The sequence below is a fragment of the Natator depressus genome, chromosome 1 (assembly GCF_965152275.1).
Source record: "Natator depressus isolate rNatDep1 chromosome 1, rNatDep2.hap1, whole genome shotgun sequence".
Taxonomy (NCBI): domain Eukaryota; kingdom Metazoa; phylum Chordata; order Testudines; family Cheloniidae; genus Natator; species Natator depressus.
Genome location: NC_134234.1, coordinates 248,043,801 through 248,060,348, shown reverse-complemented (window position 1 = coordinate 248,060,348; position 16,548 = coordinate 248,043,801). Strand labels below are relative to the sequence as shown.

Genomic DNA, 16,548 nt, shown 5'->3' with positions numbered 1-16,548 from the left:
CTATCCTTTTGTAATTAATAATCTTTTAAGTGATTTATGTTGGATAGCAAGAAGATTACCCAGCATATATACAAAACACACAAACTAAGCTTAATTTGTGTAGTATATTGGATATGAATAGCAAATCCTCACCCTAAGCGAGGATACAAGCAGGCTGCAGATTCTTAACAGGCAAGTTGCACTGGTTTACAGCTTGGAATCCCCAGGTGTTCCATTCACAGGCTAAAAATCCCTTTAGCCTGGGTCCAGCATTTCTGCCAGTTCAGTCTTTGTTCCTCAGGTGTTTCCAAGAGTCTCTTTGGGTGGGGAGTCATTGAAGAACCATGATGATGTCACCTCTCCTGCCTTAAATAGCCTTTTCATATGGCAGGAACCCTTTGTTTCAAAGCTTGGTTCCCATGCCAGTCAGTGGAAAAAACACTGATATCCCAAGATGGAGTCCAGCACCAGGTGACCTGATCACATGTCCCTGTAGTGTCACAGCAGCCATGAGTCAGCGGCTGTTTGTAGCATCCTCAGGAAGTCTCCCCTACCCCCACCCTGGTGGGAGATAAGCTTCTTCTAAGACCTATTGTTTTTTCCTAATGGCTCAGTAACCTCAATGGGCCCTTCACAGCCATCCACCTAGACTGAGCCTTTTGCCTAGTGGGTGTTCCCCAGGCATAAACACATTTGTAATACAAATGTATAGTCAATCTTCCTAACTTCAGATACAAAAATGATACATGCACACAAATAGGATAATCATATTCAGTAAATCATAACCCTTCCAATGACATTTCACACTACTTATCTTGCATAAAATGAATTATGTCATATCATATATCACTGTGATGATTATGTGGTGCAGTATCACAGGCACCTAACACCAGGAAAGGGTTTACCCCGAGTATCTACAAAGCAGACTTGGCACACATTGCTCAGCTTGGCACCTCAGGCAATGAGCCCCTAGCATCCTGGTTTTTGTGACTCCCGTTCTGAGTAGCCTCTATCTCCATTGTACAGTGGCACCAAACTCAAGCTATGGGAATCCCAGTGATTTTCTAGGCACCTGAATGTTACCACAACCGAGCTCCTTTGTGAATCTACCCCCTAGTGGCCAGAAGGAACATGGAAGGAAAAGGGAGAAATTGAGAAGGTATATGAAAAATGCAAACCTCAGAAAAATTATTATAATATTGAAGTTGAGAAATTAGGTATACAAAAGTCAAAGTCCAATATTTTAAAATGTGTGCCTAAAGTTAAGGCTCCTAAATATTATTAATGCCTAAATATAGCAGCCTGGTTTTCATAAGTACTGATCACCCAACAACTTCCATTGAGAGAGCACTAACCTGTTTATTGACTTCAGCCATTGATAGCTGTAAAGCCATCATCATGCAGTCTGCACCACAAACAGTAGTCCTTTCTGAGTCTGAAAATAAGCACCATTGTCTTCTAAAACACTTGAGCATATTTAAGATCTTTTGCTGAAAGGTAGCCATACTCCTGAAGTGGAGCACAGAGAGAGAGAATTAAGTCCATAAATATAAATGCAGTGTTAAAACCATAATTTTTTAAGTAACACTTTGGGGGCAAGGCACCCCACATTTATCAATCTCTCGCCATTCTCCTTAACCCAATGCAATTGCTATGATTTCTTCCTCTGACTTGTCTCTACATAGTTCCCCCTCCCCATAAAGAAATTAAAATACACCATTTATGCAAAAAGATTCTAAGGCAGAGGTTTTCAAACCCCTTTGAGTTAAAATTTTTGGTTGCACCCTTGTCAACCCAGACAAAAAGAGGTGAGCCGGGGTGGAGGTGGTGCACTCCCTCCCCGAACCCCATCAGGCCAGGCTGAAGCCAAGGCCGCCTGGCATCACCACTCGTCTGTGTCCCGTCTCCCCCCCACCCCCCCAGAATGTTCCTCTGCACCACTGGGGAGAGGTCCCCACAGTTTGAAAACCTCTGCTATAAGGGTAGGTTTCAGAGTAGCAGCCATGTTAGTCTGTATTCGCAAAAAGAAAAGGAGTAGTCGTGGCACCTTAGAGACTAACAAATTTATTTGAGCATAAATTTTCATGAGCTACAGCATGAAGTGAGCTGTAGCTCATGAAAGCTTATGCTCAAATAAATTTGTTACTCTAAGATGCCACAAGTACTCTTTTTCTTTTTGCTGTAAGGGTAGCCACTCATTGTGGCAGACTAAGCTGTATTTCCTCTCTTCTTCCATCCCCCAGAAGAGAAACACTTCTGGTGGCAAGGCACTTGCATCATCCATCACCACCTCTAGTTCTGCCTGTAAAAAATCATCATAGGAACTGCCAGACTTCAGGTCTGATCAAGTATATATAATTCAGCATCTAATGCAGCCAGCACCAGATGCTTCAGAAAGGTGTAAGAACTCTACAATAAGCAGAAATGCACCCCACATTAGGTCTCATCACGATCTCAAATAACTAGCAATCAGCTTAAACCTTGAAACATGGGTTTAATGCTAACTCCATTATTCTTGTTAGCCATATAAATAGCCAAACTCTTTCTGAAGCTTGCTAAATTCTTGGCCTCATTGACTTCCGGTGGCAATGTGTTCTACCGTTTAAACACACATTGTGTGAAACTATTTCCTTTTCTCAGTTTTGAATTTGCCACCTTTTAATTTTATTGAATGTCCCCCTTTTCTTGTATTATGGGGCAGGGAAAACAGAAGCTCCCTATACCATTCATTTTTATATGCTTTTATCATGTCCCCTCTTATTCATCTCCTAAAGCAGGCAATCCCAATCCTTTCAATCTGTCTTCATGAATATAAAAAGAAAAGGAGGACTTGTGGCACCTTAGAGACTAACCAATTTATTTGAGCATAAGCTTTCGTGAGCTACAGCTCACTTCATCGGATGCATACTGTCTAAGGTGCCATAAGTACTCCTTTTCTTTTTGCGAATACAGACTAACACGGCTGTTACTCTGAAACCTTCATGAATATGTTTCCAGGAACTTAATCATTCTCATCACCCTTCTCTGAACGCTCCTCTAATGTTACAATATCTTTTTTTTGAGACAGTGGGACCAGTTCTGCCCACGGTATTCCAGACAGGGCTGCACCTTCCTGTTGTCCATAAAAATTGAAACTTGTAACCCATTTTTAACTTTTAGGCACTCCTAGGCACGTGCCTACTGTGCCTAATTGGAAATCCAGCCCTGCGGAGGAGACAGGGTTAGGACGTTGCTAAAAGCGGACACAGCCCCAGGAGGGCGGGGAAGTCACCGGTGGCCCCACGCCATTTAGAGGGACGCTTGGCTCGGCATGGCCCTGTCACAGCCCGCGCGGCGAGTTAGCCCCGGCCAGCCAGGCGGCTGCTAGGCCCGCACGAACCCCTCGAAGCAAGAGGCCGCGCAGACACTCTGCCCGAGTCAGCCGCAGGGACTGGCCCTTCTGGGGGCAGCTCGAGCACAGCCCGGCCCCGCCCGAGCGCAGGGGCCACAGCCGCCTCCCCTTGCCCGAGTCCGGCGGGGGCATGGCTGCTGGCGGGCCAGGGTAGGGGGCAGCGCCGAGGACCAGGCCAGGGGAGACTCCAGCCCCAGGGACCCCCCCAGCTCCCAGACTGTATCCGCCACCCGCGGTCCCTCTCCCCGCGGGAGGGAAGAGTTACCTTGCGCACTTGAGGCAGTTCGGACGGCCCCGAGCGAAAGAAGAAGCAGTCGGTTGCCTAGTTACCCGCTCGCTCGCGCCCCGCTGCCGGCGGTTTACATTTAAATCCCCCGCAGCTGCCCAATCAAAGAGCGAGTAGCCTCTGACCCGGAAACACAAGGCGCTGAGGCCGGAAGTGCCCGCGAACTCGTACAAACTCTTCGCGGGAGAGAGGCCGGCAGGGAGGTGCAGATGTACGTAGGTGGTGGCGCCGCCGCGCGTGTGCGTGCGTGTGAGTGAGTGAGTGAGTGAGTGAGTGTGTGTGCCGCTTGGTGCAGCTAGCGATCACCCGCTGGGATCGGTCCAGGCCTCAGCTCCCGTCAGGGCCGCGGGACAAGGGGCCCCGTAGAACCTGCCCTGTCTGGGGCGCTATGGGCTGCAGCCCTTGGCCTTGTGCTCTGCCGCCGCCCCTCTCTTTCCCCCCCCCCGCCCGCCCGCCGCGGCCCAATCTCCGTTCCGTGCTTCCTTCGCCCCTGTGTCGCCTCCACGCTTCGTCCCTTTCCCAGCTGCACCCCCGGGGTGCTGCGTTGTCCCGTGTGCCCAGGGCGCTCTCAGAGAGCGAAGTAATGCCCTGCTGCCAGCCCCCACCCTTCACAAGGCGTGAGTCAGGCCCCAGATCGTCAGTAGATTTGTGATGCATCCGATGAAGTGAGCTGTAGCTCACGAAAGCTTATGCTCAAATAAATTGGTTAGTCTCTAAGGTGCCACAAGTACTCCTTTTCTTTTAGGGAGGAGGGGTGTCTTTAAATTCGCCCTGTGGGTTTTGAAGTCTCTCGGATGTGTTTGGCTCGTGGTTTTCAAGGGTTTTTTCTGCAACCAGAGAAACTTGCTTTAGATGAGAATCCAAGCTTTTTTGTTTGACTCCAGGAGCTGGGACCTTGAGAAGAATACCAAATAGGGCAAGATTTGTCATAAAATCACAAGAGTTAGCAACACTGGTAAAGTTCCTCCTGCTGCTAGTTCCCACTCAACATTTGTTATCCTTATAGATGAGAAAACTAACATGGAGGTGACCAAGGAAACTGAGCCAAAAAATATTCATAGCTATTTCTCCCAATGGGTGACTTTTTCGCTTGCAATCTTCTTTCCTTATCAGTTTGTAGGTGCTCGTAAGTTACTAGATGCTTGTTTTTGCTTACGTTCAGCACTTTGATAGGCCTTCTACAAATCTTTATGGGGAAAATGGTTTCTTTTAGTATCAAATGTAGATATGATGTCATCAATCATGCTTTTCAGTATAAGAAGAGGAATCTAAGCTGTGAGAAGCATAGGCCTCGACATTTGCGTTTTTCCAGGGGGATAACAGAGGGGAGCTCAATAGGCCGACTGACTCAGTGTCTGTATCAATATAACAAGGTGCTTACATCCACCAGACACACGCACAAATACGCTGATGCAAGGCGACTTGCATCAATCTCACTTCATAGTGTAGAACAGGCCTTACTATTCTGTTTTCTGACATTTATTTTGCATTTCTGTAGTATCTTTAATCCAAACGTGCTTGTAACACCACACGTAAGCAGCACCACTAAAAGGTAGTAGTCCTCCTCTGCACAGTGAGCTAAACAAGAGTGGGGCAGGGAAGATTTTGTCCTTTACTCCTGTGAAAAGCTCTCTGAGATATCTAACATCCATGCACATGCTTTTCTTAGGGATCTGAATATGTTGGAGATGTGAGGATTCTTCCACATCATTGTTAACTGTCAAATGCCAGTGGACTGAATAAAGAAAACTGTCATGAGCTCTCTCCAATCACCAGTTCCACAGCAGATTCAGTGGAGATTTTGGTTTCATCTGGTTTTAGAGCTTTATATTTAGGGAGTATTTTTATTGATTGATGATGTGTTGAAGGGTGGAGGTGGAGAAAGTGTTAAAACTTGATTCCATTCTGAAAAGTGACTCCAGAAAAAATGACTATATATTTTCAAAAGTAATTAGGGCTGTCGATTAATTGCAGTTAACCTACACGATTAACTCAAAAAAATTAATCACGATTAATCACAGTTTTAATTGCACTGTTAATAGAATACCAATTGAAATTTATTAAATATTTTGGGTTTTTTTTCTACCTTTTCATATATATTGTATTCTGTGTTGTAATTGAAATCAAATGTGTTATTTTTGCTTACAAATATTTGTACTATAAAAATGATAAAGAAAAGAAATAGTATTTTTCAGTTCACCTCATACAAGTACAATAGTGCAATCTTTGTCATAAAAGCACAACTTACAAATGTAGATTTTTTTTTTTGTTACATGACTGCACTCAAAAACAAAACAATGTAAAACTTCAGAGCCTCCAAGTCCACTCAGTCCTACTTCTTGTTCAGCCAATCACTAAGACAAACAAGTTTGTTTACATTTGCAGGAGGTAATGCTGCCCTCTTCTTATTTACAGTGTCACCAGAAAGTGAGAACAGACATTTGCATGGCACTTTTGTAGCCAGTATTGCCAGGTATTTACGTGCCAGATATGCTAAACATTGGTATACCCCTTCATGCTTCGGCCACCATTCCAGAGGACATTCTTCCATGCTGATGATGCTCATTTAAAAAAATAAGCGTTAATTAAATTTCTGACTGAACCAATTGTACGTCCCCTGCTCTGTTTCATCCGCATTCTACCATATATTTCCTGTTATAGCACTCTCGGATGATGAAGCAGCATGTGGTTCATTTAAAGAACACTTTCATTGCACATTTGACAAAACACAAAGAAGGTACCAATGTGAGATTTCTAGAGATAGATACAGCACTCAACCCGAGGTTTAAGACTCTGAAGTGCCTTCCAAAATCTGCGAGGAGCGAGGTGTGGAGCTTGCTTTCAGACGTCTTAAAAGAGCAACACTGCAATGCAGAAACTGCAGAACCAAAACCACCAAAAAAGAAAATCAACCTTCTGTGGGTGGCATCTGACTCAGATAATGAAAATGAACATGCGTCATTCCGCACTTCTTTGTATTGTTATTGAGCAGAACCCGTCATCAGCATGGATGTATGTCCCCTGGAATGGTGGTTGAAGCATGAAGGGACATGTGGATATTTAGCTCATTTGGCACATAAATATCTTGTAATGCCGGCTACAACAGTGCCATGAGAACACCTGTTCTCACTTTCAGGTGCCATTGTAAACACGAAGCAGGTAACATTACCTTCTGCAAATGTAAACAAACTTCTTTGTCTTGTATTAGGTGAATTGAAAAATACTATTTCTTTTGTTTTTTTGCAGTATAAATACTTGTAATCAAAAATAAATATTAAGTGAGCACTGTATACTTTGTATTCTGTGTTGTAATTGAAATCAGTATATTTGAAAATGTAGAAAACATCCACAAATATTTAAATAAATTGTATTCTATTATTTTTTAACAGTGTGATTAATCACAATTAATGTTTTTAATTGCTTGACAGCCCTAAAAGTAATATTAAACAAAAAATGAGCTATATGTTTAAATTGGTACTGCAGTCATTACTGGCAACACCAGAAGAAAGTAAGTCTAAGTTGCTCGTGTGTACCAGTGATTTTCACATCAAGTTTGCCCAGTTTATAAGTTTAAAAAATTAATACTGGGACCTTCAAACTACCAACCCTTCAAAGGCAGCCTGGGAACTGAAATTATAGCTGTTTATCATCATTGTCAATAATAAAGATTCTGCAGGCCAAGTGCCCTCATTTACGTCTAGTCTTCACATTCTACTTTCAGTTCTAGTTATGAAGCCCTATTGCCTTTGAATTTGAAGACCGTGGGGTTGTAAAGGTGGCCCTACAGTTGGGAATGAACAATTCTCTCGATGTACAAGTCAGAAAAGAATTCATGTCTGGAAGTTGTCATCTTAGATAATAATTTCAAGAGTAGAACTGCATTCTAACTTTTAAAATATTGATTCTAAAGACAACCTCATCTGTTTTGTTGTTGTATCTGCTGATAAACTAATGTATTTTGATATACTGCTGTGGCAGCAAGTTCTTTAAAATATATATATATATATATATTTATTTTGATATATAGCTCCATGTTCTACAGAAGAAGTTACCTCTGTGCTAACTTGATTTTTACCATTGAAGATGAAGCAAGATTCTTCTCGAAACGCTACCTACACTGTGGATTGTGAGGATTATGTGCATGTGGTGGAATTCAATCCATTTGATAGTGGAGATGTAGGTTCCCTAATTGCATATGGTGGCAATAATTATGTAGTTATTGGGACTTGCAGATTTCAGGTTAGTATATGTTTTTATCAAAGATTTTTTTAATTCCTGGTATTTAATAAAGTGCCGGTATTTAAAAGGCACTGATAAAACAGTACGTTGGAACAAAAACACTTTTACTCTATTTATAATGGGTCTAATATTTATTCCCCAAATAGCTCTGCTTCACACAGAAACACATTGTAACTGAAATTATACATAGTTCTCTGTGAGGTTTTCATTCTGCTACTACAAAGTTTCATAATGTCATAGTTCACAGTGAATAAGATTTTCACTGAAGCAATTATTCTTTCCTTGGAAAGTAATCTCTGTTGCAGCATCTCTTCGAAGGTATTAATTACTACCTGGAAAGTTATACAATTCTAAGTTCACACTATTCTTTGCGTAATTGGGTATCTGCTGTGTTTTATCACACTTTATTCAACTTTTTCTTTAACAGCAATCTGAGCCCTGATCTTTATTTTGGGTACCTATTATTAATGATTTGTGGCCATGTTAAGTTTCTGGTTAGCTCCCAAAATGTCAGAGATGAATTAAATTATTTTTGATTCTAAATAAGGTATATTTAAAATGCTGCAATATTTCAGAAAATAATATTTTGAAGGAAAGAATGAGCTGGTGTCCTGTGTGGTACAAATATTTTGCTTTGATGATTTTTCTCTTGTTAGGTATATCTGGCTTTTTAAGAAATAGTTAAGAAAGGCCTAAAATGAGGACCTAACTTTGTGATAAGTGGTATATAGTTCTTATGGTGTCTTTTTTTCAAGACAACTGACTCAGTGATAAAAATTATGTCATAAACTAGTGATTACTTTTAAAAGGGTCGCAGATAAGAGGGAAAAATGTTGAAGTATTTCTACCAAATGTGGCAAAACTCCACAAAATATATCAAATGAATGGCACTCACATGTTTAAAATTCTTATACCGCTTTATCTGCATTGACATACAGAATTTTACAAGTAGAAACAGTTTTATTTCACTATCCTCACTCTGAACATCTCTGCATAGTTGCTGTTGGCAAATAGCTGGATAAAACTTTAAGATATTGTTCTGTGAGCCCATAAGTATATAAATAATCAAGTAATACAAATTGTTTTATAAAGGGGCATACGGTATCTTAGTGTTAGGTTTCTTTTTAGTTTACGTGTTTGAAAACCTGTGGGAGAGCTTTTTATCCTTGAATCAAATTTCTAAAATCTTTGCACTTGGCTGTGTGTGGTAGAACATTGGAAATGTTGTTAGACCTTCTAATGCATAAGCAATAACAACAATATATTCATAGGATTTTTTTCTTTTTCTGCTAGTAGCTGAAACAGTACAGCAGTACATTTCTAACAGTTTCTGTGGTTACCTTAGGTACACTTCACTACGCAGTTCAGTTTTATCTGCTGTGTGATAGCAGTTCTCCACACATTTAACAACACTCAGTAATTAACTTAGAAACAAGTTAGCTTGGAAAACCTACTACATACTATTGACTTTATGGTGCTTTGACTTCTTTCTTAGCTCTTGTCAAAGGTCCTAAATGGACAACACTTGAAAATAATATCCTATATGTACTCAAAGATCAGATGCAGTGCAAACTTTTCCATATCCTTCAGATAGTGTGCCTGAAGTCTGTGAAGTTACTATCTCTGAAAGTTAAAGTCTCAATCTTTTTGCCCATTCAGAGTTTTTATCTTTCTGCTGAAACTGTGAACTAAGTTGTGAATTGCGGTGTTGGCTTTGTGATATGCTTACTTGTTCACTAGAAACTGGAGTGAGGCCAGCCACTCGCTTATTTATCACAAGTTACTGAATATTATTATTGTTGTTTATGTTGTAAAATCACTCGAAGTGTGATTTGTCATTGTACAAGCATATCGAAAGGCATGGTCCTTCCCATGAGGAGCGTACATTATTGAAAAGCAATCAAATAGTAGTTTTTGGTCACCACAAGACTTAATTCACACTAATCTAGAACTGAAGGGCTTGTTTGGAGGATCAATAATAGCATACCATTTTCTCTCTTAGTTTATTACAATGTTTTATATATTTAGGAGGAGGATACAGAAGTGGAAGGAATACAGTATGAGACACTAAGAACGTTTCATCATGGGATCAGAGTCGATGCCATAGCATGGAGTCCAGAAACCAGACTGGATGCTTTACCTCCCCAGATAAGGTATTTTAAAAACATTTAAGTACAAGAGCAACTTTTCTTTTGTCTGTCCACCTTTTATTCCTTAATGCAAAAGTAAAGTTAGACTCTTCGAGTGAAATCCTAGCCCCACTGGAGTCGATAGCAAAACTCCCATTGACTGCAGTGGGGTCAGAATTTCACCCTTTGGCTTTAGTTAATTTTTACTTTTTTCAAAGAACCATTCAGTTTTGAATTAGTGAAAATAATTAATATGAAAGTGGGTGTAAATAAAATGTAATTAACCTTCTCTGTAGTCTGTCTAGAAAGAACACTGCTAGGACTCTTTGTAATGCCCTATTCTACAATAATCAAGTCTGCATTAGGACTGGATGAAATTCTCTCTCTGGTACAAGCCAATGTCAGGCAAGATTCAGATGTTATTTGTGAAACTACAGAACTGTAGGACTACAGTAAAAGAGTATTAAACCTGGTTTTATGCTTTTATTAAGGGCATGGCTACACTTGCAGATGTAGAGTGCTGTGAGTTAAACCAGCCCTCCGAGAGTGCAGTAGGGAAAGCATTGCAGTGTGTTCACACTGTCAGTTGCAAGCGCACTGGCGTGGCCACATTTGCAGGAGCAGTGCATTATGGGCAGCTATCCCACAGAGCACCTCTTTCCATTCTGGCGCTGTGGCTTGTGGGAAGGGGGCGGGGGAATGCAGGGCATTCTGGGTCCCGTCCCAACACCCCGTGATGCATCGCTTCGCATCCCAGCTATCCCTGTTCTTCCGTCCACATTTGACGCAATCTTTCAACGTTTTTTGTACTGCGCGCTCTGTCTTCCCTTTCAGTCTGTGGGAATGGAGCCTGAAGTGCTGAGGAATATGCTGATGAGTCTCACCAGCACGTCACGTTTGGCAGTCAAGTTACTCCTTAAGGTACAAATTGACAGTGAGGAGTCCGACTATGATGTTGACTCGTGTAACGCATATGACACGAGATTGCTTATGGCGTTCACGGACATGCTCACCATGGAACGCCGCTTTTCGGCTCAGGAAACAAGCATTGACTGGTGGGATCACATCGTCATGCAAGTCTGGGATGATGAGCAGTGGCTGCAGAACTTCTGGATGAGAAAAGCCACTTTCATGGGACTGTGTGCTGAGCTCGCCCCCATCCTAAGGCGTAAGGACTCAAGACTGAGAGCTGCCCTGCCGGTGGAAAAGCAGGTGGCTATTGCAATCTGGAAGCTGGCTACTCCAGACAGCTACCGATCGGTCGCTAACCAGTTTGGAGTGGGAAAGTCGACCGCTGGAATCGTGTTGATGCAAGTTTGCAGGGCCATTAATTGCATCCTGCTCAGAAGAACTGTGACTCTGAGTAATGTGCATGACATTGTGGCTGGCTTTGCACAAATGGGCTTCCCTAACAGCGGAGGGGCGATAGATGGGATGCATAGTCCAATTCTGGCACCAGCCCACCTAGCCTCCAAGTACATTAATCAGAAGGGGTATTTCTCTATGGTTCTCTAGGCGCTTGTGAATCACCGTGGGCATTTCATGGACATTAATGCAGGCTGGCCCAGAAAGGTGCATGACGCACGCATCTTTCGGAACACAGGCCTGTTCAGGAAGCTGTAAGCTGGGATTTTCTTCCCAGACCAGAAGATCACCGTAGGGGAAGTCGAAATGCCCATTGTGATCCTTGGAGAACTCGCTTACCCTTTAATGCCGTGACTCATGAAACCCTACACAGGGAGCGTTGACAGCAGCAAGAAGTGGTTCAACAACAGTCCGAGTCAGTGCAGAATGACTGTGGAGTGTGCTTTTGGCTAATTAAAGGGCCGCTGGCGCTGTCTGTATGGGAAGCTGGACCTGGCCGATGACAACATCCCCGCGGTTATATCCACATGCTATACCTTCGATAACATTTGTGAAGGGAAAGGTGAAAGATTCACTCATGCATGGAACTCGGAGGTTCAACACCTGGAGGCTGAATTTGAACAGCCGGAGAGCAGGGCTATTAGAGGGGCCCAGCACGGGGCTGCAAAGATTAGGGATGCCTTGAGGGAGCAATTTGAGGCTGAAAGCCACCAGATATGTTTGGTGCCCTGCACGGGAGTGAAGAGCAGTGGTTCCAATGTTAGTAGGAATCTCTGTTTACTACGCTGACTTGCAGTGCCTGTTGCTTTCTTGGGCGCTAAGATATCTTTTACTTAATGCAATAATAAAGAATGTTTTCAAAGCCAAAAAATCCATTTATTTAAAAGAAAATTCATTTATTGAAAAGAAACACGACTGCTTGGAAAACAGGGCAAGGGGGTGGGGTGGGGAACGGTTCAATCACAGATTTGTGTATGTCCTGTTCTCATACTCTACCTTCCTGTCTGGAGTGCTGTGCAATGAGTGCTGCACTTCAGGCTGGCTAAAATGCATGGTGATGGGGGCTGAGTGCAGTGGGTACAGGTTGTAGTTTGTAGGGCTGGTTGGTGAAGCTACAGGTGTTGGAGGTAGCTGGTGGTGATAAGAACCCGGATGTGGGGGAAAGTGGGTTGGAGGTGATATGAGGGCACAAGGGAAAGAGTTTTGGGACAAGGGCTGCAGGGGAGGGGCGGGTGCGGTAGTGCTCTTCCTGCATGGCTACAAGCGCCTGTATCGAGTCCGCTTGGCGCTCCATAATGCTTAGCAGCTGCTCCGTGCTTTGGTGCTGGCGTTCCGCATTCTGCTGGCAGACCCTCCTTTCACTCTCCCACCCCTCCTGTGCTTTTTGACTTTCATTAAGGGACTGCTGCATTACTTCATGCAGCATGTCCTCTTTGCTTCTACGTGGCCTCTTCCTAATTCTTCGGAGTCTTTCAGCCGGGACACTTCTGGAGGCCGATCAGAGTGCATTAACAGACCAGGGCATCCACGCTGGCGCCACGGCCCTCCAGCTGGGGCGCAGCAAGTGTTCTGCCTTTCATCGAGGTGGATTACCAGGAGCGCTCCAGCCGCGGAGTCCGGGTGCTCTACATGCCTTGCCAGTGTGGACGCATCATGAGTTAGGGCACCCGGGGCTGCTTTAATGAGCTCTAACTCACAAGTGTAGCCATGCCCTAAGTCTGAACAAACTGCCGACACTTAAATAGTAGTACCTGTTTAACAATTAGAAGTACTTTTAATGTTCAAGCAGTGTTTCAAACATAGTGTACAAATGCCAAATCTGATGTTTGTTAAAAATAAAATGTTTAGTGTTAATACCATTCTTGTGTTTTAAACCACTACTAAAGCATGCTAGAAACTGCTTTATGAACTTACATTAGTATCTCTTTCAATTGCTATTATAAATGTTTTAACTTCTCTAGCCATTTGATCACCACCGGTAACAATAGGTGCAAATGCTAATTATAATTGACTTATTATTTCAAAGATTTCACAGTTGATTCAATATGTGACTTATTTGGTTGGGCAAAATGGATAGTTTTCTTTCAGTATAAAGTATCCATTGCCACCTGACATGCAGCTACAATACACTGCATTCCACTGAATACTGTAAAGACTGTTATTTCCAAAAGGGAATTATAATATTTAGAAGAATTTCCATTTTCAAAAGCATAATCTGAATTTCCTTCTGAAAAATGAAGTGAATCTTTAACTTAAATTGGGATGGAAATTTTGCAAGTGAGAAATGATTGAAGGGCTGCTTCTCCTCCCCCCCCCATTATTCTAGATTTTGTACTGCAGCTGCTGATAGGAAGTTAAGGCTATTCACTTCAGATCTCCAGGATAAGAATGAATATAAGGTAAGATGCACATTATTCGAATTTATTTTTCTATCTTTTTAGCCTCTAGCAGAATTTAGTCTGTTTGTTTTATCCCCTAACCTGCATGTTGTATTACAAGATAACTGTAATTGTACTGTAAAAGAAATATCTGCTATTATGATCTGCAACACTGAATGTGTCCTAATACCTGGAAGCATTTAATCAACACATTAAAGAGGGAAAGGTCTGCATGCAACAGGTAATTGCAATTTATTCCTGTTTTGTACTTCTTAATAGAAAAGAAAAATGACTGCATAACTGAATTTAACAGAACTCTAGAAAAGCAAGTAGGTAATTATTTATGCTTGGACTAAAATGAGGCAAGGACAGATTGTCAACATGTGAGCTTGAAGTGGGGAAGTGAAAAGATTCTATTACATACTGAAAGCTGGGGGCAAAAGTTCATACTAATGTTTTTAATATCTAGGCTTTCTTTAGGAATGTTCTATAAAGGAAAGAGTTAGCGAGTGAGTATAAATTAGAGATACAGCATAAATGTTTAAGAATGGTTGGGAATCATTATTAATTTCTGTTTTAATTGCAACTTTTAAGATTTTCCTTCTATAATCGTAATAATTAAAAGCATTAATACTGAAATCAGTGCAGTCACTTATACCATAATTGTAGACAATTCTGAGAAATGCATTCTTAAACCAGCAATTGCTTTTTTGTGAAGCCATATGAAAACAAACACACATTTCAAAGAATGTTTATAAATGCATTAGTCTTTTATTCCATTTATTTAAGGTAGAGGTTCTCAAACTGGAGGGTGTGGAATGTATTCCCGGGGTTGTGGGGATGTGAGAAGCCACTCTGCCTTCAGAGCTGGAGAGCAGTGGTTGCTGGCCTGGCACTCAGCTCTGAAGTCAGCATCACCACCAGCAGCAGCGCAGAAGTAAGTGTGGCATGGTGTGGTATTGCCATAGTTACTTCTGCACTGCTGCTGGCAGCGGTGCTGTCTTAAGAGCGGGGCACCTGGCCGGCAGCTGCTGCTCTCTGGCCACCCAGCTCTGAAGGCAGTACCGCCACTTGCAGAAGTGGAGAACTCATATCTGCTTTAGAAACTTGTCTTGTCTTTGTGAAAATTTTATCTACAGTCATTTTTTTGTAATGCCGAAGTGACTTAGGCTCCAAAGTCCCTTTTCAAAAGTGACTTAAGCAGTTTGGGCTTCTGAAAATTCTAGCTTACATCTTGGTGCGTAATAGCATTCTAGTTCCTACACTTATTGTGTAATTGACTACTGATTAGCGTATAGAAATGTTCAATTGAAATTCAAGAAAAATTTGCTAGGAAAATCGACACTGCTGAGATCCATGTTTATTTTTTCTCATCAGCATTTTCATTTGTGGTGTATTAACCTGTCAGTTTTATATTTTTTTTTTAAATATATTATGCATTTTTGCTTTATTGTATTGTACCTTAATCAGGTTTCAGCTCATCTTCCTTATATATGATAATTGATTTCTTCTGTGTGTTTAAACGGACAATGGAAAAAAAGCCATAATTCAATCAGCAAAGAACCAAAATGACTGTGTGTGTTTGGAATGTAAACACGTGCACACGAAGTTGTACGCACCATCCAGCGGTGCTGTAGCATGTGTATACACTCTTGTCCCTAGAGCCAGCACTTTCAGAGGAGGAGAGGCTGCAGGTATCACTGTCTTTACTCTTGTGCCACTCGTGATCCACCCCTGTAAGCAAAAAATATGAAATATTGTGTCCAAGTTGCTGACAATGCCATCCAAGGGAATCTTACCTGTTTGCTCTGAAAAAAATTTTTTAAAAGGCGAGAGCTTCTGTAATACACAACACAGTCCTAAAACATGTTATAGATGCTCAGAACTTGTCGAACAGCCAGGATCAGACCAGCCTCATGTTAGGCTGATTTTTTTTTTTTTTTTAAACTTGATACCCCAGTTTCCTAATGTCACTTGACTGAAAACTACCTGTTGCAGATACCTGGGTGTCAAAATTTACAGTGGATGTATGGATGACTTTGATTCAACATAGCAAACATTTTATACAACAAGGGACTTTGTAGAGATACACAAAACATGCAAAAGCAGTTAAAGAATGTGATTAGTCTGACTGTAACCACTAAGCCATTTTTGTTTTTTAATAGTAAACCTTATTTGCATTTGGCACTTTCAGAAGGATTTCACAAACTATAGTCTGACATTACTGTCTTAGAGGAAAACCTGGTTTGATCTAATTATCAGCAAAGAACTGAAAGCAGGCACTTGTTAAATTTTCAAACAAGCACCTTTGGTCTTTCTCCCATGCTGCCCCACACACTTGGTAGGAGCTCCCTGTAAACATCTGCTAAGCCACTTCATTATCCTTCTTCATGCTCCTCCTTAAAACTCTCTTTTGCAATGATGCCCATAAAAATAACTTAGAACAGTTAGACTGCTGGTGTGTAAGACCACTGTCTACCACGCTGACCAATACTGACTCTTTTCCTTGTACTCCCCTGTCCGTGTAGATGTGTTGTATTTTGTCTTATAATTAGACTAGAAACCCTTCGGAGGCAGACAATATCTTTCTGTTCTGTGTTTATAGAGCACCTAGCACAGTGGGGTTCTGGACTGTGACTGGAGCTTGTAGGCACTATGGTAATACAAATAATTAATAATGGCATAAGTTTCTACTCCTAACTGTAGAACCCCGACTTCATTTTAAATGTGTATGCTTTTCCTGTAGCAATTCCCGAATACATTGTAGAAGCTTCTGGAATG

At 41.8% G+C, this 16,548-nt stretch overlaps 2 protein-coding genes across 4 annotated transcripts in view; one reads left to right on the top strand and one right to left on the bottom strand.

Moving 5' to 3' along the window:
- The window catches only part of PARPBP (PARP1 binding protein), a 90,898-nt gene extending 87,129 nt beyond the window's left edge, over window positions 1-3,769 (bottom strand). For both annotated transcript variants that reach the window (XM_074940553.1, XM_074940562.1), the window contains exons 1-2: window positions 3,636-3,769; window positions 1,335-1,488 (exon numbers count right to left, since the gene is read on the bottom strand). In XM_074940553.1, the coding sequence (XP_074796654.1) occupies window positions 1,335-1,484 (150 nt within the window). In that variant the 5' untranslated portion in view covers window positions 1,485-1,488; window positions 3,636-3,769. The remainder of the gene's footprint in view (window positions 1-1,334; window positions 1,489-3,635) is intronic.
- The window catches only part of NUP37 (nucleoporin 37), a 32,015-nt gene continuing 19,230 nt past the window's right edge, over window positions 3,764-16,548 (top strand). The window contains exons 1-4 of one of the 2 annotated variants that reach the window (XM_074940575.1): window positions 3,764-3,867; window positions 7,684-7,895; window positions 9,924-10,048; window positions 13,716-13,788. In XM_074940575.1, coding sequence (XP_074796676.1) covers window positions 7,740-7,895; window positions 9,924-10,048; window positions 13,716-13,788 — 354 coding nt within the window. In that variant the 5' untranslated portion in view covers window positions 3,764-3,867; window positions 7,684-7,739. Of the gene's footprint in view, window positions 3,868-4,568; window positions 4,612-7,683; window positions 7,896-9,923; window positions 10,049-13,715; window positions 13,789-16,548 lie in introns of those variants that run through there. The other variant, XM_074940586.1, reaches the window with a different exon arrangement.